Source organism: Caloenas nicobarica, chromosome Z (assembly GCF_036013445.1).
Source record: "Caloenas nicobarica isolate bCalNic1 chromosome Z, bCalNic1.hap1, whole genome shotgun sequence".
Classification (NCBI taxonomy): Eukaryota; Metazoa; Chordata; class Aves; order Columbiformes; family Columbidae; genus Caloenas; species Caloenas nicobarica.
The window spans coordinates 20,382,752-20,410,459 of record NC_088284.1 but is presented as its reverse complement, the minus strand read 5'-3'; the positions used below and the strand labels follow the sequence as shown (position 1 = coordinate 20,410,459).

The 27,708-nt window shown below is 36.1% G+C and overlaps 1 protein-coding gene across 1 annotated transcript in view; it reads right to left on the bottom strand.

Moving 5' to 3' along the window:
• SPEF2 (sperm flagellar 2) overlaps positions 1-27,708 on the bottom strand; it is an 86,980-nt gene that overhangs the window by 47,768 nt on the left and 11,504 nt on the right. The window contains exons 6-19 of the mRNA XM_065656895.1: positions 27,004-27,083; positions 25,891-26,092; positions 19,190-19,378; positions 17,826-18,013; positions 15,968-16,136; positions 12,172-12,391; positions 11,543-11,673; positions 11,245-11,323; positions 8,904-8,977; positions 7,966-8,069; positions 5,878-6,122; positions 4,055-4,163; positions 3,084-3,241; positions 842-999 (exon numbers count right to left, since the gene is read on the bottom strand). Of these exons, the coding sequence (XP_065512967.1) occupies positions 842-999; positions 3,084-3,241; positions 4,055-4,163; positions 5,878-6,122; positions 7,966-8,069; positions 8,904-8,977; positions 11,245-11,323; positions 11,543-11,673; positions 12,172-12,391; positions 15,968-16,136; positions 17,826-18,013; positions 19,190-19,378; positions 25,891-26,092; positions 27,004-27,083 (2,106 nt within the window). The remainder of the gene's footprint in view (positions 1-841; positions 1,000-3,083; positions 3,242-4,054; positions 4,164-5,877; positions 6,123-7,965; positions 8,070-8,903; positions 8,978-11,244; positions 11,324-11,542; positions 11,674-12,171; positions 12,392-15,967; positions 16,137-17,825; positions 18,014-19,189; positions 19,379-25,890; positions 26,093-27,003; positions 27,084-27,708) is intronic.

Sequence of the window (27,708 nt, the reverse complement as noted above, 5' to 3'; positions counted from 1 at the left end):
CAGACTATGACTGGATTGGAGAAGCAAAGCAACACTGAGCAAAGTGAAGAAGGTGTAATAGATGCCTGTCACATCTTAAATACCTTCAGAGGGTGATTATAGAATTATTATTCATTGTATCTCACAATACAAGAACTAGGGTCATCAAGTGACACAAACAAACAAGTTTAAAGCAAAGAGACATAAATGTTTTCTGGTTTTTTGTTGTCGTTTGTTTGTTTGTTTTTCAGAAAGAGCTTTATTATGCAGGCTATATCACAGAGATCAAAAAGTAAAAAAGGCAACTGGACATAATCATGGAAGAAAAGTTTATTGAGAGCTACTAAACATGAAGATGCAGATGAAAAGTTACTTCAGGAAACCCCTAAATTTCAGATCACTGGGAGCTAGGAAGATGTCCTTGAGAAAAAACACGTTGGAAAAAACTATCCTAGCAGAAAGATCAGTGCACAGTCTCCCTGTTCTTACATTCTTTCTACAAGATCCACAACTGGCCCTTGTGAGAGGCAGAAAACCAGCTCAGTAAGTCTATGCTTGTATTTCATAATATTAAAAAGTAATATTATTTTGGAATCCATGTGGTATTGTTTGTCATCATGGTGAAGAATTCAGAAAAAAAACAATGAAAAATTTTAAAGTATGTTTCCTTATATATTTCAGTATCAGCTTTTATTTGGGGTTTTTTTTAGATATTTATAATACAGTACGAATGTATCTTTCATTGCATGTAGTTTTCTTCAATATTTTTCAATAAGATAAAAGCTTGAGGTAGGACATGCATAAAATACTGAGAAAAATATCTAATTTGACATCTAATACTTTTAATAATGAATGAGTGTACCTGGGGAATTGGTTCATCTACATAAATCCATTCATCTGATCCTGGTTCGATTGGTGGTGCTGCCATAGGAACTGGAGAAAGTAGATCTCCAGATGTAACTGGTGAAAGCTTTTCTCCTGGTGATTCTTCTTCAACAGACCCTTGTATATGTATAGTACCTTTGAATGTATTTTAAGTGTCAATAAACAGAAGTAGACATCTATGATACTGTGACAAGTTCAAAATAATGAAACAGATTCAATATTTCATTACTTAGGTGTTGTTCATCCAAATATATACTAATCAAATCAGTGATGCCACAGTTATAAAATCACTTTCCAGTTAAGCTTATATTTTGGAGGATGGATACTTTCCTAAAATCACGCTGTGAGAGAATCAGGAAGATAATGAATTAGTGTGTATGCATATGAAACAAATTCTTTACCAGGTAAACCAAAGCCAGTGGTGTTGATTAGACTCTGAGATTCACTGTAACTATCATGATTTCAAGGACTCCCTGCTTAATTAAAGAACAGTTGTACACACTTATAACTTCCGTGTTAGACTTGGAAAGAGTAAGTCAAGAAAAACAAACACTGAAGAAGAAATAAACAGATAAACTGAGCTAAATCTGGCCTAATACAGAAAACATACCTTACTTTGAGGAGAAGCTGAGAAGTATGAAAGATGATGGTTGGGAAAAAAAAAAAAAAAAGAAAGAAAGAGAAAAGATCACGTGTAGAGAAAGAAGCAAGTGAAAAACGCTGCTAACCTCTAGTATATCAAAATACCGAATGTAGCTAGCAGCTTCACAGCATGATTCAACCCTAGGACCAGAACTAACCTCTGGAAAGAAATCAGTGTCTCGGTAAAAATAGAAGGACCCTACAACAACATTGATTAACTGCTCAAAATCATGTACGTGCATTCTGGCCAGCTTTGCTGTGGATTTGAAAACAGGCTTGCATTAAACCACCGTTGTAACAGTCTTGACTTTTTGTTTGAAAGCTTAACATTTAAAGAATACATGTGTTTTGTTTTTCTTTAAGTATGACAAATCTGCTTCTGAAAAACACAGCCTTGCTAGGTGCTCCAATGGAATAACTGCTATCATCCTCCTGATTTCAGTTTATAAAAAGAACAAAACTGTTGGCCACATGAAATATTCCAACTACTTCAGCTTCTGCTAAATATTTTGAGAAGTGATCTCTGAATTTTGCTTTGCCATGCCACTCTCAGAATGTTACTGATGTCTGACTAATTAATACACATTCTCATACCTCTATTCTGCTCATATTAACCTAATAGTGAAGGACAACTTGGAATCTATCAACATAAATATGAAATTAGACATTAACTGACCAGAGTGATTATTTTGCTGTATGGAGTAAACAGTCCTTTGCTGTTGACTCCAGCGAGGCTATGAATTCTGTGAAGCACATAAAAAACCCCATTCCAACCAGGTAGTTCTTTGAAAACACACCACCCAATTTTCTGTCAGGTGTGATACTTCCAATAATTTTTCATGAACTTGAAACATTGTGCAGGAGTAGAGGTCTAAATTTTTACGGTTAAGAGTGCTTTTCAAGCTATTTTTTTTTTTAGTTGTTGTTAGAAGACACATCAGACTTTCATCTAATAATTATGAATAACCATTTTTTTTCTACTAATCAAGTAGACTTTTTTTCCAGTTTACTTGATGCATCATTTCCCTTAAATATTTCATCTTTTTCCTTTCTTATTTTTAAGTGATTCTTTCCTTTTGGGTGATTAAGAGGAAAAATGGAATGAAGATGCACTAATAGGATGTCAAAACCACTCTGAGTTATTCGTGTTTTTAAGCTGCTGCTGATAAATGGATATTTGTTGATAATGGTGACTTACTCTTTCCTGTAACATTATGCTATCTCATATGGTGAAGATGCTAGCTGTAATATTTAAACCAGGAAGAAAAGACTGAATTTAGTAATCTTTTACTTCAGGGAATTTAAATAAATCAAATAGACACTTTGTTTTAAATATTTTTAAATTCTTCTCAAATGATCTTTGCAACTATGTGAAATTGATCCATATCCTCTGAAAACGTAAAAACACAACAGAAAAGTTCAGAGTTCTGGTTCATTAATTCACAGATCCCCAAAGCTTTGGAAGGCAGTGAAAACAGATGTTTCTATATAGTTTTATAAATTAACTATTAGAGTTAATTGTAAAGCACAGAGTCTTTTCTTACTGAATTGTAAAAAGTAGGAGCAGGAAAACTTACTTCTCTTCTGGTTCTTGGCAATTTCTTCCATTATAATTTCCTTCACTGTTTCACACATAAGACTTTCTTCTGTCTCTGCATTGACTTTCACTAGAATATTTTGATGGACTGAAAACCATTTCTCTAATTTTGGCCATGTGTCTAGAAAGCCTGAAATTCTACAAAAATCATATTAATATATAAAATTAAAATATATCTACTGGAAAATAAAACATTTTCCCAAATTAACAAACCAAAGAAAGAACACAACATCTAATTCAATACTAAAAAAATCCAGGCAATATTTTTTGCAAAATAATACTCCATCCACATCAACTCCCTTCATTTTCAACATAGGAAAATTTTCAAAATCCTACTGTTAACGAATCTTACATATTTCTTGGTCTTCCTTGTCACAGGCTAAACCTATGCTTTCTTGTATCACAACTAAAAGAATAATAGTCAGTAATATAATACTCTAAACCAGTTAGTAGTATCAAATCTTTAGAAACAAAACCTGCTCCTGATTTTGCTATTTATATAAACAACTAAAGATTCAACAAAATATACACTAATTCACCTTATAAAAGTAAAAGCGGAAGATACCATTTTAGAAAATCTGTAACTCAAGCCAAGTGCATTTCACTCAAGGGCAGCCACATGATACATGACATGACCTCAGATATATCTATGTATAGATAAAAGTATACAGGTATATCTGTATGTATGGTTCATGCAATATATATCTGAAGAAGAAATTCTCCTTGGAAGAATACCTTGGAAAAGCAAAACCCATGAATTTCTTACCTTATACGTTTATTATATTGTTTCAAAAGTGAAAGTACTTATTTAGGCTCCTCATTAGAGAAACTCCTAAGTAAAATCTTAACATCAGGCATCTCAGTCCTATCATGGATCATATATGAGGTTCAGATCAACTGCATGCCTAAACATCTAGCTAAAGTAGCTTTTTTGTACTTCATATGACATACCTATGTAGCACCTGGTCCCTAGCTAAATCAATCTTCTCTTCTAGGACTTCAGCATCTGAATTTTGATTGTTGTCCTCCTCTTCAATTTGAGATGACTTTGATTTATCTGCTGTGTGGAAAACAGCACATATGAGGATATGCTGAAAAAGGTAATTATGGAGGTAGTTATTCACCCTAAGTAAGATAATGATTAAAAGGGAAATTTCAGTGTTCTTTGATCTTACATTTCTTTATTTAAAAATTGGGTGACAAAATTCCTACAAGAAAGGAAATGTCAGAGAAAATAATAAGAATATAAAATAAAGCTGGAAAGGACCTGAAGACAGTGTCTTGCCTCTTCCTATGTTTGAATGCAGAGCCAATTAGAGCACTAACATTTTCTGACAGATGCTTTGCAGTCATAGAAATATCTCCAGTTGTAGAGACAGTGTTCCTGTGGGCAGACTATTTCAGGCTTATCTGTTTTAACAATTAAAAGGTATTTTCCCAGTCTAATCTGAATCTTCCTTGAAGTCAGTACTCCTTTTCAAAACAATGGGCAGATACTCCACTGCATCTGAACACAAGGTATTCTCTCTCTCTGAGTCTTCTCTAGATTTTAAAAAGACTTTAATTGAATAGAAATAACCCATTTTTTCTAGATTTCTGACTATTCTATTGTTCTTTTGACTTTTTCTTATATTACATGTTATAAAATACATTCTGTTTGGATTTCTGAGATTATCCCCTGTATTACCTCATTTTCAAAGTGTTTGGCAACACAAAGTCTTCAAATTAACAAGAATTCCAAGTGTTTACAGATTTATCTTCACTGCATTGTTGGTAAAAGCTCTAATGATTTTTCCTCATCCTCAATCCTACCAACATATACAAACTAAAGGCAAATGGTGCTTTAATTCAAGCCATGTACCATGCAAGTGCTGCAGTGAAAACACTGAAGAGGAATCTCCTTTTAATTTGGACAATATGGGATACATTTCTGAAAATAACTTTAATGTTTTGTCAGGGTGAGTAAGGGCAGTAAAAAATGTGTGGTCTGGAAGTGAAACGGCCCTCAAAAAGCCTTTGATGCCTTCGCAATTTCTGCCAAAATTTACTACTTCTGATTGCTCGCTGACTAAGTAAAGACAATCAATAGGGAATGAATGTGGACACACCCCTTTGCTTATCCTCCATCCCTTTTCAAATGTGTCTCCTGGAAAAACAGTAATATCAACGCATACTCCTTTGTAATGAGGCATATTTCTGCATCTGTGATAACTTGTTGTTTTTTCTGGTTGCTGTTTTATGTGATATCAAACACCAGTCACTGTGGTATCTCAGCTCCAGTGAGAATTCAGTACAAATACAAAAAACCATATACACATGCACTCGCACACTTCTGATCTGCCTTCGACTGAAATAATCTGGAAGCAATCATGCTGATAACTCACAATCAATGACTGTGATATTGTGCCATGCAGATAAATGATGCAATAATTTTATTTTGTTGCAATGAGTACAACATAAAGGTATATCTAGTAAACAATGTTTGGAATTAAGGTATTACTTATACCTAGTCATGCACTTTTAGGCAGCTAGAGTTGAGAGGGGCCTTACAAGTGGAGAAGAAAGCTGTCAAATTGAAACAATTTCTAATTTCATACTTACAGAGGAAAATCTAGACATTATAAATGAAGTCTTTTTAATTAAAATATGCAACTTGCTATTATGTTGCAAAGTACTCAGAATTTAGTAATCTCAGTATCATAACAATTTTAATATTCCCCATGCATCAGAACCTGCTTGTCATTTAACTTTGTTAAAAGTAGTTGGAAACTTACACTCCAAGTTAGCCATGCGTTTAAGTACCATGGTGTCTGAAATATCCAGTAATATGGAAACATCAAATGCAGGTGGGGAAACAGGAGGCTTAGGGGCTCTGGGATCTGTAGCAAGTAAGAGTCTTCCAGAATTTGCATATTCTTCTTCTGGATCAATCCCTGTATAGGCTTTTTGAAATAGCTTTGCCTGATTAACTGTCTTTGGAAACCCATCCACAATCCACCCCTTCTCTGGTGGTGTTTGGCTAAAAGTAAATGAAGAACCAGAATTATACAGTGAATTGATAACATAGTAATAACACCTAAAGAAGTGCTTGCCCCACCAGTCTTTCATTCAGAATTCAATATATTAAATATCCTGATGAATTCAGAATGTGACAGACACCATTAAAACTTAATCTGTAAAGCAATGGATTTTAAACCAGAAAATAACATCAAGTCTTACTAAAAGCGAAAAAAAAAAAAAAGCAAAAACAAAACTATTTTTGCTATCTTGACAAATCAGCTTTTCAGAAACAAACTCTATTCAGACTATGAATTAAATCCAGTTGCTGGCCAGTCACGAGTGGTGTTCCCCAGGACTCAGTACTGGGTCCAGTTCTGTTTAATCTCTTATCAATTATCTGGATTAAGGGATCGAGTGCGCCCTTAATAAGTTTGCAGAAGACACCAAGTTGGGTGGGAGTGTTGATCTGCTGGAGAGTAGGAAGGCTCTACAGAGGGATCTGGACCAGCTGGATCAGTGGGCTGTGGACAATTGTTTGAGGTTTAACAAAGCCAAGTGCCGGGTCCTGCACTTGGGTCACAACAACCCCAGGCAGCGCTACAGGCTCGGGGAAGGGTAGCTAGAAAGTTGCCCAGTGGAAAAGGATCTGGGGGTGTTGACTGACAGCCAGCTGAACATGAGCCAGCAGTGTGCCCAGGTGGCCAAAAAGGCCAACAGCTTCCTGGCTTGTATCAGGAACAGTGTGGCCAGAAAGACTGAGGAAGTGATCGACCCCCTGTACCTGGCACTGGTGAGGCCCCACCTTGAATCCTGTGTTCAGTTTTGGGCCCCTCACTACAGGAAAGACATTGAGGTGCTGGAGAGAGTTCAGAGAAGGGCGACGAGGCTGGTGAGGGGTCTGGAGCACAGGTCTGATGAGGAGCAGCTGAGGGAGCTGGGGCTGTTCAGCCTGGAGAAAAGGAGGCTGAGGGGAGACCTTATCGCTGTCTGCAACTACCTGAAAGGAGGTTGTAGCATGGAGGGTGTTGGTCTCTTATGCCAAATAACAAGTGATAGAATGAGAGGAAATGTCCTCAGGTTGCACCAGGGGAGGTTTAGATTGGATATTAGAAAAAATTTCTTCACAGAAGGGGTTATTAAGCATTGGAACAGGCTGCTCAGGGAAGTGGTGGAGTCACCATCCCTGGAGGTGTTTAAAAGTTGTGCAGACATAGTGCTTAGGGACATGATTTAGTGGTGGACTTGGCAATGTTAAGTTAACAGTTGGACTTGATGATCCTAATGGTCTTTTCCAACCAAAATGATTCTATGATTCTATGATCAGAGGTGGAATTTTGCTATTTTCTCTACTAACCTTTGCACTGAAGTGACAAACAGAAAAATCTGTTTCCTAACTTTAAAATATACTCATATGTAACTTTAAATTATACTCATATGGGAACTTAAGTGCTAATTTCACATCAGCATAGTTGAGACAATTTTCTCTCAAACCAGACTAGACAAAAATAAGTAAGCTGAAATATGATTATGCATCTCACAAAATCTAAAAGAAAAAATACTAATGCTGAATAGCTTCTAACTAATAAACAAAATAGAGATATTAGTTATGTTTAATGACTGGGAGATAGTCGTCGATATTTTTACTTACTTTCAGTAGTGTACAATAATGTCTGCATAATTTAGGGCTAGACTCTACTGCTACCATAAAAATAAGCATTAACTAACTTTACCAATTAGCTCCACTTTCCACGTAGAAGACTCCAGTGTTCAAAAACACCTTAATATAGAGAAACGGCTGAATCTGGACTACAAACTCGATAATTACATACTAAATAATGAAGAAAAAAGTCACAATTTCATACTTAATGGCTTCCAACAGAATGTCAATCAGTAATTCATCGGGAACACTTTTTCCTTTCTTCAGTAATTTCTGTGATGCTGCGCCAAGCTGGGCACGTACAGACAGCTGTGGAAGAGTGCAGTGTAAGACTAATATGCTCAGAATGTTCACAACACTGAAAAATATTCTACTTTATAGATTATTTATTTATTTATTTATTTAAATATCATGTTTATTGTGTTAGTTATTTATTTTAATATTTATTGTCATTTATTAAGGAGAAAATTTCAACTGATGTAAAAAAGGCCTAATTTCATTGAAATCTCCAACTGATTTCCATCATTACACCTATGAAAATGCCAGACAGAAACTAGGTTGAGAAACAAAGCATTTAACTTCAGTAGTTTTACAGCAGGGGTGTCAAACTCATTTTCACCGGGGGCCACATCAGCCTCACGGTTGCCTTCAAAGGGCCGAATGTAATTTTAGGACTGTATACATGTAGGAGTAGTTACATTTGTACAGTCCTAACAGTGAAAATGAGTTTGACAGTCTTGTTCAAAAGACTATTTCATATTTTAGCTTTTGAAGTCTTTTCCAGTGAGAGCAATAAAGTCAAGAAGATCACTGTAGAATTAAGTATTTTTGAACATAAAAAAAAGAAACCTTGTCATGGGATGAATGATCCGCTTGGCAGCAGCAAGATCAGGAACACATTTTTGATAACTTGGAAACGACATTGAAAGTCGCATATGTTAGGTAGATGTGAGATTTAACAAGAAGATACGTAACTTTTAAGAGTATGTACAACTCTAACATACACAGCAATAGATTTTCATAATAAAGACTTTTTATATTTCATACAGAAAAAGCAGTGAGGTCAATAAATGAATTCAGAATGATGTATCCATTTTAACTAATGCATCTTTATCAAGTAGAAGGTAAAACTGGATTACAAACCTTGGATAGGTCATCCTGACTGTTGTCTGATTTGAATTCTTGCCCAGACAGATCCTCTTTGACAGGACAGTTACCTAAAACAGGTATATGATGAAGTTTGACAATTCTATTACTATAATATTTATTACTATAGATAAATAATAAAAGTATATGTCTCATTCTCTGAAAAAATCAATACAGAAGGTATATGCGATTGTTAGAATGAAAGGATCATTGGTTAACTCAGGTTGGAAGCAACTTCTGGAGGTCACCTTGTTCAAGTTCAACCTTCTCCTCAAAGTGTCAGCAGTTAAAAGCTCAGACCAAGTTGCTCAGTTGTTTACCTAGTGTGATCCTGAAAACCTCCAAGGATGGAGACTACACTACTTCTCCAGGCAATCCATTTCAATACTTGGTGTTTCTCATGTGGAAAAAGCCTTGTCTTACATCTGGTCAAAATAGGAACAAGAAGGGCTCTTACAGGTATCACCACAGCAAAAGGACAAGGGCAGGGAAAATGTGAACCTGCTGAAAGACATACACAAACAGCTGAGGTACTTAATGCCTTCTCTCTCTTGGTCTCTACTGGTAAAAGTCACACTTGGGATTCCAAAGCCCCTGAGACTAGCAGGATAGTCTGCAGCAAGAAAGACTTACCCTTGCTGGAGGAGGATCAGCTTAAGGAACATTTATTAATAAATAAACTGGAAATACACAAGTCCATGGGACCTGATGGCATTTACCCACGTACGCTAGAGGGAGCTGGCTGATGTCATTGCAAAGCCACTCTCAACAATCTTTAAAAGGTCTTGGTGACTGTGGGAGATTCCCTAGGCCTCAAAGAATGCAACAGCCACCCTTGTCTTCAAGGAAAGCAAGGAGGAATGGGGGATGTACAAGCCCTTCAGCCTCATCTCCGTCCCCAAGAACTGATGGAGCGAATAAGCATGGAGATCATGTCAAGCATATTAAGAGCAAGAGGATGATTGGGGGTTGTCAGCATAGATTTATAAAGGGGAAATCATGCCTGACTAACCTGACAGCCTTCTACAACGAGCTGGCAGGCTCAGTGTCCCCATGCCTTCAGTACCAGCTGGTGGCCAACTGTCCTGAAAGCAGCTTTGCAGAGAAGGACCTGGAGGCCCTGGAGGAGAAGGTGACTGTGAGTCAGCAATGTGTCCCTGCAGCAATGAATGCCCACATCCTCCTTGACTACATTAAAAAGATATGGCCCCGGTGAGACCACATATACAGTACTGCATCCATTTTGGGACTCAACTGTGCAATAAAGACATGGATATATTGGATCAGGTCCACAGAACAGTGCTGATGAACACTAAGGTCTTGGACTACCTCATGTACAAGGAGAGGGCGAGAGAGCTGGGACTGTTCAGTCTGGAGAAGAGAAGGCCTGAACCTGATTTCAATGCATAGAAATATCAGGGGCATGGTGGGAGAACTAAAGAAGCCAGACTCTACTTAGTGGTGCCAAGTAAAATGACAAAAGGCCAACAGACACAAACTGAAACACGGGAAATTCCATTTAAACATACAAATTTTAAACCCTTACAGAAAGGTTACATAATATCAGAACATGTTGCTCAGGGAGGCTGTGGAGTCTTCATCTTTGGAGATGTTCAGCATGCAACTGAACATGGTCTTGAACAACCTGCAGTTCTGACCCTGCTTTGAGGAGGAAAACTGGACTAGATGATCTCCAGAGGTCTCTTCCACCCTCACTCTGTGCTTCTGAGTTTAGGTGGCTGAGACCAGTGTCAGTTCCTTTGTTGACAAGATCTGTTGTAAAGAAATGTAAAGTGAGGGGAGGTGAGTGCTTGCCCTTCCTTCCCTTGAAAGCTAAAGCTCTCATCCTGCACTCCATCCATGGTACATTACAGCTGTGTAGTAGCCACGTCTGCACCCTGTATTCTATCTCCTTGATTCTGATCCTGATCCACACCTGCTGACTTGAGTTCCTGGCTTCACCTCAGACTTGCTTCATCAGCAGAATTGCTCAGTTATCACTAGACCAAGGCTCATGCTGGTCAGCGTTTCTGAACCTGATAATGACCCTGACTTCAATATTGTCACTCTTTGTTGATGAATGTCGGCACTTCCTGCTTTGCTACTGCCCTTGTCACCTCGCTCACCTTCCTTCACAGAGCAGCCTGCACTTGCTGCTTCCAGACACCAGGAGTGTATGGAAACAGGAAATTCATAATGGAAACTACTGCGAAAACTCAGATGTCATGGATACTACCTCAAAAGTACAAGAGAAAGAGGAATTGCCATTTAAATCTAATAAGAATTAAAATTAAATGTTATACATATACATACATCTATAAATAAAATATATACACACCATTGGTTCCATTGATAGATGTTTCTGTTTGGAGTTCCTCTAGAATTTTTGCTGATGATTTTGATAAGTTATTTTGGACCTTGTATCAATTAAGAAAGGAAATGGATTAGAAAGTAAACTATGTATTACAGAAAAAACAAGCCTGTCAATTGAAGCTGAATCTTGAAGTCTCGTAAGCCAAAACTTATAATTAAGTTTGAAATTGAGTACAGAATTGAAACATGTATGCTTTCTTCCTTACACAGTTCACTCTTGCCTCCCTGTGGGAGCCAAACCTAAAATTAATAAAAATGCTTACCTCATTTTCTTTCCCAGAACTCTCTGTTTCCTGTGAAATCACATCATGTTCACTTTTCATTTCATTTTTAAGATAAGCTTGGATGGCCTCCTGAACCAGAGTATCAACAGATAGTACCTGAATATTGCAAACTAATACACAAAAAAATTAGATAACTTTACAGCTTGAGCAGAGCATACATACAATTAACAGCAATTAAATTAATGATGGGAAGACAGCATTATTACATGCAGAGCAAAGCACAGTTCCTTTCACCTGGACTTTCGAGGTAAGTTGTTTCTGATATCTCTTCTTGGTAACCACTTCACAGTGTGTATCCACAATTAGTTATCTTGATAGTCTCTTCTATAACTAACATCCCCAGAGAAGTTTACCAAAAGCATTTTTAAATTCTCAATACAGAAGTAATACTATATTAACACTACATTTAAGTTCAGATGTTCTCAATCTTATTTTGGAAGATAACGAATGAACAACTTGCAACCAACCTCTGCAAAATACAGATGCATCTGAGGTTCAAGGAATAGTAATGCAAGGATTTGCCCAAATGATTTTCATTGTCAGAATGGAATTTTAACACAAATAAGAATTTTTAAGAATTTTAGATAAGGGAAAAAAAAAAAGTCTACCTTTTCCAAGAAACTTTATGCAGGTAGTTTTTCCACTAAAATGTTTCCCCAAAATACATCCCCTGATGGGAAACTCAGGAAATACAGGTGGTGAAGATTTGGGTTTTGGAGGATAGAAAATCTCCATCAGTCTACGAAGCACATGACCCAATATATTATTATTAAGAGGAGGTTTGTTTTCACTGTTGTCTTCAGATGGGTGCCATTCCCCTGTCATGCTCTGTATGAATGACATATTACCAAATGATTTGTCAATATGCCTTTTCTTTCATCTTTTTCAATATATGTATTTATACACAAACACATATAAAACAACTAAATCTGAATAGTACTAAATAATATTTTTTAGAATAAATCATTGTTAAAAGTTATAATTATGCCATAACCATTAAGTATTTCTTGATATTCATCAATACTTTGTCAAGAGAGACAAGTACTCCTACAACTATTTTCACAGAGTGCCAGAATAATTTTTCTAATTCAATGAACATGAAAAGTAATCTCACCAGTACCACAGAATGAATCAGTAACAGATTTTTGGAGCAGAGGCCCAGCATCCTAGCATTCAGCATTCTAAAAACTGGGCAATATTACTGCCCAGTATGACACATAGGTCTTTGAAAATTTTTACACACAAAGATTTCAAATAAATGCCTGCCTAACACACATTCAATAAAGAAGAAAAATCAACACCACAAAACAAACCCAAAACAAACAAACCACCTTAGAATTCAAGACTTCTTAAGGGAAGGAAATACTGAGCAGAAACTTCCAGTTCATCTACTCTGAAACCAATATAAATGTAACTGTGGTATGAGTTACCAGCGTACAGCTTAAAGAAGTTTTGCTAATAAAGACGCTTTTACTGACAATCACACTGGGAGAAATATGAGAATGGAAGGACGTAGTCAGAACTGAACACAAAATTGTGCTTTTGCTACTGTAATATATCCTCTACCAGTATTTGATCTTATAACACAAGGAGAGTCCTAATGTGCAGTTTATGCTATGAGAAGCTAAAGGAGAACATTTTAGTATGGAGGATAACACCAGTCCTGTATTATTTATTTGATTGCAGGCTACTAAGCAGCTGCTTGGAAGATATGTGGACTAGGAATATTCCCAGGCAAGTTCTAGTTTGTCACTTCATTCGGGCTGCACAATAAAGGGTAGAGAGGCGAAGTCAAATTTCAGCAAGAGAAATTCCAACTATGAAAAAAATTAAGAAAAAAATTGATCACAATGAGAGTGGTTAAACTCAGGAACAGGTTGCACAGAGTATCTGTGGAATCTGTATCCTTGGGAATATTTGAAAGCTGACCAGACAAGGTGCTGAGCAACCTTATCTGACTCAGAAGCTGGCCCTGCTTTGAGTAAATAGGTTGAATTAAATGACCTCCACATCCTTTTCAACATAAACAATTGTATTATCCTCTAAAGTAAGTATTTTGTCATGATCAACAGAAGCAAACAGTTTCATTCTAAGTTCTACTGAAGGATAATGTTTTGAGTTCCTGTTCTAAGTAGAATATGCAATCTTTTTCTGATCTTACTATCATGAATGATATATTGCCACAGCATACATTCTACAAGCAGAACTTGATCAGTGCTGACTTCAAACATATTGCATTAGACTAACACAATGTAACTTACTACCAGTCTAAATGAAAACATCTATTCTTAATCAGCAAAATCAAGCAAAAATATTTTTCAATTGCACAATATCCTCTCTCTAATATACCTCAGAAAACATACTTTTTAATAGGTAATTGAAAAGACATGCTTAAAAAAAATCAAATTCTTGTCCTATCTGAACCATTCTTCCTTAAACATCTAAGTAGAGATGAATCAGTTGTTTTAAATTCTATCAGACCTGTAGTAAAAATGAATTCCAAATGGAATGGGCTCCCCATTCGTAGTACTCACCCTTCATATTTCTTGCCCTTTTAATCAGAAGATTGCTAGACTGTACCTGCCTTGAATTAAAAGTAGCTTACCTGTCAGAAACAAGTTTTCAGGCATCCAGGTCAGAGTTATAGAACTCTTGGTCAACACTCAATTAAAACTTGAAATTATTTGATATTTTGAGCAGCGCCTATTGTTATGCTTGTTTTGGGTGATTTCATTAGTTTATTAAATGATTAGCCACAACTAATGATGTAGTAGTTTCCAAACATTTTCAAGGTCAATCTAATGTGAAATGTGCAACAGACCGATAGCACTTTTGTTCTTATATGTTATCAAATATATTTAACACTTTTAGTCAGCATTCCTAATGTAAACTTATTATTCTTGAGAGATGTCAAATTGCCTGTGTTGGTCTTTTTTTCTTCAGGGTTAAGAAAACGAGCATAAACTTTGCCAGAATGCCCTGACAATACACTTTTATCTAGAAGCAATACTTTGAGGGTAGTAGCTGTTCGCTTTGGTTTTCAGAGGACATAAGCACGAATTGGTGCCTACGATTTTACATGTCATATGATACAAGCTTTTGATGAATATTGATGCAGAAAGGCATAAAACTAAAAATATCTGAAAAAAATTAATTGTGTTAATGTCCATTTGAAAAAGCCTGATAGTGAAAAAGAAGCTTTAAATGTGTAACTAAATATTTATGGCCTTCAGTGCCCTTACATTTAGAGAGGACTACTGCTACTTTGTTATAAAAAACCCCAATATGACCAAAAAATTAATTTTTCATTGGTGCTCCCCAGTAACAGATTCCTGCCTGTCTGTCCTTTATGTCCTCCCTGTTGGTCTTATATAATATATGCCTTTTTTTTCACCTGAATAAAGTGATCATGAAACTCATTACATGAGTTTATATGGTCTGAACAAGGTCCTTATAAATAAATAAATCAGAAAAACATATGTTAAGATCGAAACCAGAGTAAAATGAGCTGTCAGGCATTCATCACAGAAACTCATAACAGAAGTTTATATTCATTGCAAAAGAAAATGTGACAATTGGTTCAGGATGTGGGTAAAGGCATTTATGTATATAGTAGTTATTTGTAATGATTTTGCCATATTCTAGTTAAACAGATTATTTGAAAAGACTAAATACATAGCTGGATTTTTTTTTCCAAAGAAAAGCAGCGTTAATGGAATTTGGAAAAAACTGTACAATACATTTTAACAGGGAAACATTCATTCTTCATCTTTCACTTGTGAAATGACATAATGTATCGTAAAGTTGAAGAAAAGTTTTAAGGCATCCTGAAAAACGGTTACTTGCATTCTAACAGAAGGTTAGAATACAAACAAAAATGTCAGCCATTTTTAGTAAATTTCACAAATGCTACTATCTTAAAACAAATGGATCATTCAAACCAATAAATCTTGTTAGAAAGCTTTCACTCAAAATCTTTGAAATTAAGACTATCAGATTTTGTAACAGACACAGTATTTCACTTCACTTGCTTTTGCTGGTTACTTTCTGTTGCATTTTCAAACATGGTAGCATTAACCACACTTTCAAATTCTAGTTAGCTAAAAATTAATTGCATTGCAATTTACATAGTGCTCTTATGAACTTAAGAGAGAAATGTATCAATTATTATATACAAGAGTGAAATTATAACTGTTTCAAAATTGCACCTGCTCTCCAGTGCTACTAAGATAAAATGTAGCCATATATTTCACATAGAACCTCATGCAATGAAATGAAAATTCTTGTCAAATTCTGATACCAGAAACTAGTAAAAGAAAAAAATGAAACATCACAACAAAATGTTTATGTTTTTGAAAAGTCGAGGTGTATTATCTTCCATTATGTCTCATCAGTTTGATGTACCTTGTATTCACCATAATCTTTTTCATCTAACAGATTCATTTTATTCAGCTCTACAAGTTGTTCTTGACTTGGTTCATTTGGCAAAGGTTGAACTGAAGTTTGCTCATATATTGGTTTTCCATTAAAGAAAAATTCCTTCCAATCACACATCAGTTTTAATGGAATTTTGCTGCAGAATAAAAAGAAAAAGAATGAGTTCTGAAACAAAAATTAGAGGAGTTAGGTATTTGAGGATAGTAGACCCAAATGTACAAGTATCATCATCCAGAAACAAGCATATGCTAAACTAGATATAGTTAATAATGCTTTCTATAATTATTACAGCTTTTTATAACTGCTTGGTTACTTATATGACAGCAGTAGGCACTTGTAGGCTTCAGTATTTTCACAAATGGGTCATCACACTGCATTTGGCTGGCAGAGCTGTGTAGTAATTATTTTGCTATAGCTATTTTTCCCTACTCTAAAATATTCTTCCCTTTTGTGGGGCAAGGCCTTCCCTCACCAGAAATCTTTTTTTTTTTTTTTTCATTCTGGAAGCTGAAATTAATTCAGGATTATATGAGCCACTAAACTATTTTTTTTTTCTTTTAGAAAGGAAAAATATTCATACAAGACAAGAAAAACTTCATATAGTAGCAAGCTAAATGCAAACAGGATGTTAACATATGTCATATTAGAATTCTGTGACTGCTAAATATGCTCAAAATGGAGGTTTCTGTTATTTCTTAAGATTACATCAATTTGGACTTTTTTTTTTTTTTTTTTAGTGATGATTGTGGACAACTGAATGTTCAGCTCTTAATAAACACTGCATATGCCGTTCAAAAATGATTGAATAAACATTGTATGCATCCTGCACAATGAAATGCACAGAAACACAGACAAAACGTACTTTTAGTGGCAGTAAATCCACACACAATCTTGATATGCATAATTTGGAAAGATATTTCAGATATCTGTACACATTGTTGTGCACCACTCAGTACAAGCAAACATGACATTACCTTACACTGGAATCATGACTGTGTCAGACAAGGAAATCATCAAACCATCACTAAACTGTGTCTACACTGAGTATTTTACCAGCTACCTACCGGGCCTAAATGTATATAATTTCCATAAAATATAATCATGCGTATTTCATATGGTTATACATTTATTATTTTAACACACAATTACACTAAAAGGCAATGAGGATTTTGGTATACTTCCTAATGCCGTGAACCTTACCCCATAGTTTCATCACTGAATACTCTGTAAGAACAACAGCAACTACACTCCACTCCATGTTTTGGAAATGCCCCTACAGCACGAGTACTTGGATGCTGCTGCCTTTTTAGAACCTTCTCAGAAACTCTTTGCAATTAGGGAATGTCAGAAGAGGGAATCACAGCATCTAAGACCCAGAAGATTTTGGACTGAGTTGCTACTCTTAGCCCAATCTGGGCAGGTTGATGTATCTTAGGAAATGCATTCTGTTTATATTACATGGGGGAAGCATTCAGCTGGTGGAGCAATCGAGAATGAGATGAGCATCACGCAGTTTCTAACTTTTAAACTAAGGAAATTATTCATAAAAAAGGAAGTGGTAGAACAAATGAATCTTGGTCTCAGAAGGATTCAAGTTTTCAAGAAATTATGCTAAAGCTGTAGCACTAGTTCACCCTGTATTAAACATCAGTGAATCCTCACATGAAAGTAATATCATTATTTTCCCATGCAAACGAATTGGAGCTGTCCAGTAAGATACTGGAGAATCTACATAAGAGGCTTCTGGTGCTTAAACCAGTCTGAATAATGAAGCCTAACAGTTACCTAACAGATACTAGTTTTGCCTAACAACTACCATACTCACTTGTTAGTCAGTATACGATATTCTCCTACTTTTGTTGACAAATCAATGATTTGGTCAATCACTTCCCAACATATAGCATAATGCTTTTTATAACGAGCCTGAGCTCTTTCAATGGCAATTTTTTCATGACGTTCTCTTTCTTTGATGATTTGTTCTTCAGAATCAATTTTTTCTTGCTTTGCCAGAGCCTGGAATTTTTTTTAAAGAGTAAATTTTAGATTGCAAAGAAATTGAGAGTGCAGAAGTGCATATCCCTGGAAACAAAAATGAACTTGCTTGTTTAAATCAAGTAATGTAAACAGCCAGATTCTCACCAGAGTTGGGTAGCCACCAAGCGGATTAACACATACAAAAATCTAAAAATTTCTATTCATTCTATAAGTTCCAGTTTGTTTGTTTTCTAACTGCTAAAATGTAAATAAGTAAAGGAGAAATATATTACTTCTTCCATGCAAAACAGATTAAGAGCATACTCAGTTCTTAGGGAGGCAGGAAAACATGAAATGATGCTGTCTACTCTTCCTGAGGAACAACTATGCAGATGTGTTGGCAAAGGCTTAGTTCCACTGAAACCCACAATGGAATGCTCTTGCAGAATATGTAACAAACAATTAAATGATTCTGATCTGCAAACAATTTGCTATTATTGATGCTGTTTGAACTTTGAGAAAGATCTCTGGTTATGGCAAAAAACTGTCATTAGTTCCTGTGACGGTGTGTTCATTTTGGCCAAAAGCACACTGAAAAAGGTGCTGTAATTAATAGCTATAGCTGCTGATTACACAGGATTCCAGCTGTGTTTGAAGATTCGGAGCTGCTAATTGGTTTTGGCAGGAGCAAAGTAAGATTGCTACCTTCACATTATAGCCTACTACGGGCATAGCACTTGGCAGTTTGCCATAAGGTTATGAATTCTTTTAATTTATTTATCATCTCCAAGCTCCCAGGTAGAAATTAGCACCCATGAGTGAAACTCCTCCAGCAGTTGTGAAAAATGGTTGTTAACAGATTACATCTAAAGGAAGTGAAAAACATGATCTTTGAAACAAGATTTTATGTCATTGTCTTTTGTCATTTTGCCTCTGTAAGACTGTGCCTTTCAACCTCAGCATACAGAGTGTTTCCCTACAAAGATAAAATTAGTTTGGCAGAAAAGATCAAAAATAGACTTTAAGTTGCTCAGTTTTATACCTTATGAACTTAGTTGTAACTTTGAACCTAGATAAAAGCAAGATACTCATCATGAAATCACGGTGTTCCTGGAAAAGTCCTAAATTCTAACAGTTGACAATACAAATTCTACTTTATAACAGGAAGGTACTGTAACAGTCCTACAGCAATTCAGGGACTAAATAATCTTTTACCGCTTCTCTATCAAGAGCTTCCTGGAACTCTTTCTCTCTTCTTTCTTCATATTGTTTTTCCCTGAAAATTCTATTTTGTCTTAACACCTCTTTTTCATGTCGAACATGCATGAGTTGAACAGCAATCCTCCGCTCCTGCTGAGATTGTCTCATTAGTCTGTGAATAAGTTGCTCCTCCCGAAAAGCCTCCTAAAAGATAACAAATAATTGTCCTAAGCACATCTTATAAACTATTTCATAAACAACTCATCAGTGTCTCACATGAGAAATATGAAGGGAGTCATATAACAGCATTTACCTGCTCTTTTGATAAATCCAGAACAACACACCTATCTATTTATGAGTACTGTTTTTGTAAACTATACAGGAAACATAGAACTGTGGAAGTGAATTCTAAATATGTCTTAACTGAGACACTCAGTAAAAATACATTTTACTTCAGATTAACTGAATTTTAACTTGGGTATTTCTAGTGTGCAAAGAAACTGCAGCATATTTGAAATAATTGCTTCTGAATGTAACAATATATCCTTTCCTCAAATCGTTAACTGGTCATAATTTCCCTCACTTATCCTGGCTCTCCACCAGTACTCGTTCTCAGCCATACACTGCTGGACCCATGATTTGTCTATTCTTCTACAGGTTCAAACTTTTTCCTTCTTTCTTGGGATTCAAGTAATTATCTCCTCCATTGAGGAGACTGGGAATATGGGGAAGCATTCAGAATGGAGGAAAATACAAGACTTTCAGGTAACAGTTTTAGTGTTCTCACTGTGACATCAATAGAAACCCCTATTCAGTAGTACAAGAAAATAATTTTGAACCATTGCTTGAAGCATGGTCGGTGCGCAAAGACACTTGGAAGACGGTGGACTGTTACTTTTCAAAGTACTTGACAGAACCTTATAATACCTTCTCACTGATACACTTCTCTATACTGTTCTTGTTATCTAAACTAATGCTTAACCCAACCTGAAGTTTTGCATTGCTACTTTCACAGCCCAGAATTACTTCTGAGTTCTAAGCAAAAGCATCAGCTTGCCTTTCAAGCCCCATTGCCAAATACCAGTAAAGCATTTGACACAGTCTCCCACTGCATCCTTGCTGCTAAACTGAAGAAGTGTGGTCTGGACGATTGGGTAGTGATGTGGACTGTGAAATGGCTGAAGGAAAGAAGTCAGAGAGTTGTGGTCAATGGGACAGAGTCCAGTTGGAGGCCTGTATCTAGTGGAGTCCCTCAAGGGTTGGTACTGGGACCAGTACTATTCAATATATTCATCAGTGACTTGGATGAGGGAATAGTGTACTATCAGCAAGTTTGCTGATGACACCAAGCTGGGAGGAGTGGCTGACACGCCAGAAGGCTGTGCTGCCATCCAGCGAGACATGGACACTGGAGAGTTGGGCAGGGAAAAATTTAATGAAATATAACAAGGGCAAGTGCAGAGTCTTACATCTGGGCAGGAACAACCCCAGGTTCCAGTATAAGTTGGACCTGTTAGAGAGCAGTGTAGCGGAAAGGGACCTGGGGGTCCTGGTGGACAGCAGGATGACCATGAGCCAGCACTGTGCCCTTGTGGCCAGGAAGGCCAATGGCATCCTGGGGTGTATCAGAAGGGGGTGGTTAGTAGGTTGAGAGAGGTTCTCCTTCCCCTCTAGATGATCTAGATGACTAGATGATCTTTTGAGGTCCCTTCCAATCCCTAACATTCTATGATTCTGTGATACCACTTCTACAGAAGAATTTTAGAAGAAATTTCTGATTCCCTGGACATTTGTTTCAGATGCAGCAAAACTGTTACAAAATGCAAGTTCAAATTTAAGGACTTATATTGGGAATTGATCTAAAAAGCTCATATTAATTTCCCTAAGACCAGAATAACAGGTAAAGCTAGCTAGTAGTAGTATGAAAAACAAACCAAAATCAAGTATCACTTCTATTTTCTTTTAATCTCATTTATTTTCCATCAGATATCTGTGCCTGAGACAGGGCAGAACATATTACATAAATTCAACTATAAATGAAAAATCAAACTTTGTTACATATTATCATACTGTTATGAAAGAAAGAACTCTACAAAGAGGTCTATATCTGTGCTACACAACGCAACCAAGACATATGTAACAGATTCCCAACACAAAGCTGTAAAACTTGGCTATTTCAACTGCAATAATAAGAACAATACCTTTCTAATAAATTTATATCTTTAATGTTGATGTTTAGGAGAAGCAAATATTAAAAAAACAAAAACCAAAAAACAATAAACCCAAACCAACCAAACACACCTCTTTCCATAGTTTTAAGTTCCTTTGCCTTTGTAACTGCTGAGAATAAAATACATTCCAATGAAATACTGATAATTAGAAAGGTCTAACCTGATACAAAAATCCCTGAACATTTTACTTATTTCAAAAATTTGAGCTCTGAACTCCCCTTTCCTAGCACTGAATCTCATGACACTGCATGATAGTTCTAATGGCAAAGATGCAATCATTTCAGGATTTAATCCCACAGTGCTTCACCTGAACATAATATTGTCTCCCTACAAAGCTTATCACAAAATGACAATCTAATTTTGAATATATTTTTGTAATCTATTTGTAGTGCACTGTCTGCACACTATTTTTCTATGCACAGAATTATCATTATGCATGCAACTGAAATAGAAAACTGCAATACTTACAATTTGATACGCATATTCTATAAATATTAATGCTATGTGTCATTTGATACAGTTCAGGTGGCAAAATTCTCCAATAGCACTATCTACTGAAGAGTTCATCTGTCCACTGGTCTTTCACATTCATGAAATCAAGGCAATTTTTAGGGAACAGACTGCCTTATTTGGTATACTGCTTCTTGTAGAACTTGTTTAGAAACTGAATATATAGAACCTGCTTAGCATAAATAAATTTGCTTAGCATAACTTCTGCAAGCTGGGAACTTCTGAACTTTCTGCCTCATTAAGAAAAAAAGGCCTCAGAGTCTTCAAGCTAAAAGTTAAGGGGAGCTGCGTCCCTGGAGATAAGTAAAGGAACAGAACGGAATCTGAAAGAAGTCTGAACAGAACAACGTTTTGGTTTTGCCAAGAACTTATTTTTCTACAGCTGCAGGTGCAAAATAGCAAGTGAACGTCAGGAGTTTCACAGCCTGCCTGATGAAAATGAAGATATGCAACGAAAAATGGGGAGAACCCAGACTCTAATTTTGCAGTTGGCCCCGAGTGATGCATGGGAGGTGGGGTCTTCGATTGTGGGGTATAATTGTCCAAGTTTTTTTTGGCTGGAGATCCCTCTTCAGGAGGCACCCAGCTCAAGCTGCTCGACACTGAACCTTGCAAACAAATTATTTATTTAAGAATTTCTGGAATCCATGTCTGAGTCTCTGCTACAAGAAACCTGAGGAGAAGAAACTTCCTTAACAGCAATAAGAGACATGATGCCCTTTACTGCCTCAGTTCTATCCACTGCTTCTTTGGACTCAGTGTTTCCTTAAGACTTCAAAGAATGGTAGAAGCACTGACTTTGCTTCCTATTACAAGTAAATATCCACTGTTATCTTTAGTTGTAACTGCTTATCCCCAACTATGGATTACTACAGCAAAAAGTACTCCACTGGATGAAAACGGCTCTTTAAATCCCAATTCACAGAGGACTGAAGGAACAACATTAATACAGTAGTCATTTGTCATACTCAAACATCAACCATGTGGTGCAAACAGTTGGCCCAGTGAGAAATGAAAGCACCTTATCTAGGTGAATGCACTCTTTATAAAGGGAATAGGAAGACGCTCCTTTAGAACACTTCAAAGCACCCAAAAGCGACCTTTTCTTTGTTAACTGAAGGGTAGAGAACTTTGATACTTTAGATAATCAAATATTTGGATATGCTGAATAGGCCTAAAAAGACATAGCAGAAAATTTTTGAGGAACAAGAATATCTGAAAAGGCAATTAACCCACTACATAATGGGTAAATTAGGATTCACAATACCAAGCATCATTTCAAATTGTGTGCTTGTTGGATAGTGGAGGAAAGAATTGTTAACTGTCTTTCACACAAACAGGAATGGACAAAGCACTAAAACCTAACGCTGAAAAAATTTGAAACTTCTGGCCATACTAGAAGACAAAATAAAAATGGTGGTATAATTTTTTTAATCTAATATTTTACATCACTTTTTTCATAGAAGACTGTGAAATGTCTGAAGAAATCATAAAGATTATAAATGGGGCATTTTAGTAATAATTTGAAAAATTACTACTGAGAAAGCTTAATACATACACACTTTTTATCAGTTTACCTACTTGAGACAACAGTGGCATCCAGTGGCTAAGCATTAATGTGTTTGTTTCATTTTATTCATTCATAATTACAATATCACATTTTTATTTTTCTATTTCCTTATTTAATTTAAATACAAATGAAACAATTCTGTTCTTTTGTGTAGTCATAAGTTTTATGACCTAAACCTATTTGGTGGTAAAAATTCATTTCCCCTCCCATTTTCATCTTCTAAATTTATTGCTGACAGTAACTTCTTCCTGATAACTTTTTAAATTCAGAGAGATAAAATCCGAACAGTGGATTTAAAAATGACAAGTACTTAGAAAAAAAACCTGTTGAAATGGTGGAGATAAAGATTTAATTGGGATGAAGTCAAGTTACTGTCAAATACTTTCAACTCCCATCTATGAAAATCTGACTGGTATCACCATGCGTTCCACTTGTAGTGTGCCAAAACTGAAAAACTGGAACAAGATTATTTTAATAGAGGTTTATATATATGGACATGGAACACAATAAAGCACTCTGAAGGGATTAAGTTCATTTAACTCTGCATGATCCCATGCCATGTATTCAAGTTTTATGCAGCATAGGTAAAAATATGACCCTAACGTTCACAAGAAAACTACAATTTCAGTCTAAAAATCATTTTTGGTTCAATATTTAAAGGAGGGAGAAAGTATTTTCAACTACTTTATATTATGTACTTTTTTTTTTTTTTTTTTAATCTCCATTTGCTTAAAACTTCTCTAAGTCAAGCAACATTTAATTTCCAAAATCTCACAGAATTCCAACTGGTCACCTCCTCCTCTGCTAAGTTAGAACCAAATTAGCACTAAATAGATTCTTCAATCTGGTAAGACTACTGTTCAGTCAACTGCTTACTTGCCTTTCCTTCTAATTCCTGCAGTATATGACTTCTCTTCTTGCTGTATCAATGCTGATTTTTCTTCCTGGGAAGTTAGGAACACTACTGTAACTTTTGCCTTGCTTTGGTGTCTGATTGGAGCCAGTCTGATTGGCAGTACATTGCAACATCTTCAAACTGGCAAGTCTTCTACCACAGCTGCAGGTCGACTGGCTGCTTGATCTCCTTGACAGCATCGGCTGGCTTGGCTGGCTTACAGCTGCCATATCCACCAAGTGTCCCAGTGATTGCTGCTGGCCACAGGGCCATCAGCTGGTAGCTATGGCTATTGGAACCACTAGTCCAGGCTGCTGGGGTTACGATGGGGCGGTACCAGCTGATAGCAGGTTATGAACACATTTTGGTACTACAGTGATTTCAGACAACTGGGTTGCAAAACTTCTTCACGGCCTATGCATATCAACAAGAACATTACACAGAATCTCTTTGAGAGCTCAGAGATAGGTTACATGGATAGATGGATTCTTGGTCCAAGACACCACAGGTGTTAGTTCTTCATAGAATGTATGTTTGGGGTAGATATTGAGAAGTCATCTGATTTCTAGATGCCTACCCTGACAAAGTTAATTTTTCTTTAACAACTTCGAAGATATCTCCAGACATTACATGCCAATGCATAAAAATATACATGTGTATGTACATACATAATTTCATCATTTTCCTTTTCAGAGATGCCACACATCTTAAGCGCTATTTTTACACAACAGCAGTGGAGACAGGCTCATATATGCTGGGATTCAACACCTGATCTAAGGTGAGGGCTCATAGTGCAATACTAAATTAAAAGATAACTAGAAATCACAGAAACCCAGTAAGCTACAAGGTTCTCTTTGATACAATTATTACTAAAAAGATGCTTTACAGGACCGGATTCAAATGGAATAACCTGCAACATCCACTTTTTGGACACAACATAGACATCCTCCCGAGACACATCTGCCATCACATATCAAAAATCAAAGCTCTGATTTGCAAAATAAGTCTTTTGCTTCTTTGCATCACACAGCACAACCATTTCAGAATTCATCCAGTCCAGATATAAAACTTTAGATGACGTATTTGTAAGTACAGATTTCAAATGAGGAATGCCATGTTTGTTATTTCTTAATTAGTACCTTCTTCAAAACTAGAACACATTTTGATAGTTTAAACTTTAACTTGGGTGGGGCGTGGGGTTGTAGGAAATAGAAGGCAGGTCTTCAACTGATTTTTAATAATCTTAGCTCTGTTGCCTTCAACTGATCTTTTATGATTTAAATGAAGTATGAGACAGAGGTGGCAAGAAAGAATGGACAACCTTTCTTGTTTGTCAAGGAAAGACAACAGTTGGTATAAAAGTTATTTTTAGAGATAAGTGTATATATCTCCCTTTATCCCCTCCAAATTTTATTTAACCCTCCATAAATACTGTTCTTTTATATTTGTAAGCAAATTTTTATATTACTAATTGTGCATGGGTTATATACTTCAGCATACATTTTCTCACCTCTTGTGCTTCATGTGCTATTAACTGCTCCATTAGCATTCTTCGTCGTCTCTTTTCTTGTTGTTCTCTAGCAAAAGTATCTTCCTCCAAACGTTTTTGAATTTTTCGTATATATTCATCATCTGAATAAATATTTAACAGCTCAGTTGCTGTCTGTGCTGTACTTTCTAGGGTTGTTGCTTGCAATAATTCTTGTATATCACTGATTGAAAAGATTAAGCAGAAGATCACTGACTTTATAGGAATTATAGTTCTTACAGGTGTTTTCCTACAGATTGCTATATAATTATGTGCAAGTCTAACAAATGCACAACAGAATTATTTTAACCAGCACTCTTCGTAGGCATTGTGGCTACTTCTTGATGACCTTGTGCCTCAAAATCACCACTAAGTCTAGAGGAGACCTCCAGCATTGACTTGAGCCAACTGTCAATTAGTTCATCTGCTAACATGAAGCCAAATTCTGCAGAAACAGGAAATTAAGATGGCTCACAGAATATCAAAGAAAGAGGGGTTATTCTTCAATATATCCACACACTCTAGTGCAGTTTTGCAGAATTATTCATCACAGGTTATTTATACACAGAAGTATCCACAGTATTATGTGTGATTACCACCTCTTCTGAATATGGTATACATATCACTAAAGGGGACAGAACGGCTATTACTTAAAATTATTCAGCAATAAATCAACCTACAGATAACACGGCTCTAAGGAGAAAGGTCACTTCTCTTTATTTTTGTTGAAATGTGTTACTGTGTATGCACATCCACAACCATTCTTTTCTCTCTGCAAATCTAACAGACCTTACAGACTCAATGATTGAAATGAACAGAGAAGAGATGCACACTTTGCCCTTTTTGCTGCATATATGGCAAAAAGGAGAGAAGGAAGCTTGAGCCATCCCTACTACAACTATAGGTAAGGTAAAAACACTGCAACAGTGCTGATCCTGGAATATTTGCAGTGCTAGAGGGACAATCATTCAAAGGAAAAATCACAGTTTAAGCTAAACAAGTCATTATATTTTCTTCAAGTAGCTGTCTACATAGATAGTAGGCACTTGAGGTAGGATCCTGTCTAAGCTCAACAACCTAATATCCAAATATTACCTGTCAGTGGCTTGGCTGTGTACCGCAAAGGCATCTCCTGCCATAGAATTCTCAAATTTTTTAATCTCCTTGTATGTGTCCTGAAGGAATAACATAAAATTTAATGTTTCTTTTCTTTTCACAAAGCATCATAAGGAAGGTTCAACAGAGTATTCGGGAATTATTTTTATGCCATATTAGTGTAACAGAAATGTTTACACTGAAAATGTATTAAGAATCAGCCAGATCAAGAAAAAAAAGGCAAAACTATTTCCTTCATTTACCTTTTGTTTCCTTCCCCCCCTCCTTTTTTCAGCTGATTTTCCATCAGATAGAAAATAATGAGTTTCTGCAGCTGTTCATTTTGCAGGATAATTCTGATTTTACATAGGACTCTTGCATCTCACCATTCAAGGATTTGAAACAAGATATTCTGGGCAATGATCTGCTTTAGATTTAGCAGCTTGAATTTACTCCTGGTAGTTACTCAAGCAACTATATTCCTACACTCTACATCACTCTACATTTAGATGTATCTGCCATGGTTGTGCAGTTGAAAAAACTGGTAATATTTGGACTCTTGATGACAATATGATCCACAACTGCAAGATTACAATCCAAATACTCTTCAGGACTAGATAATACAAATTGGGTTTTCGATCGCTGCATTGCCATCATCTCTTGATTTGATCTGAGATTGTTGTCAATTTTAACTGTTACTAACAC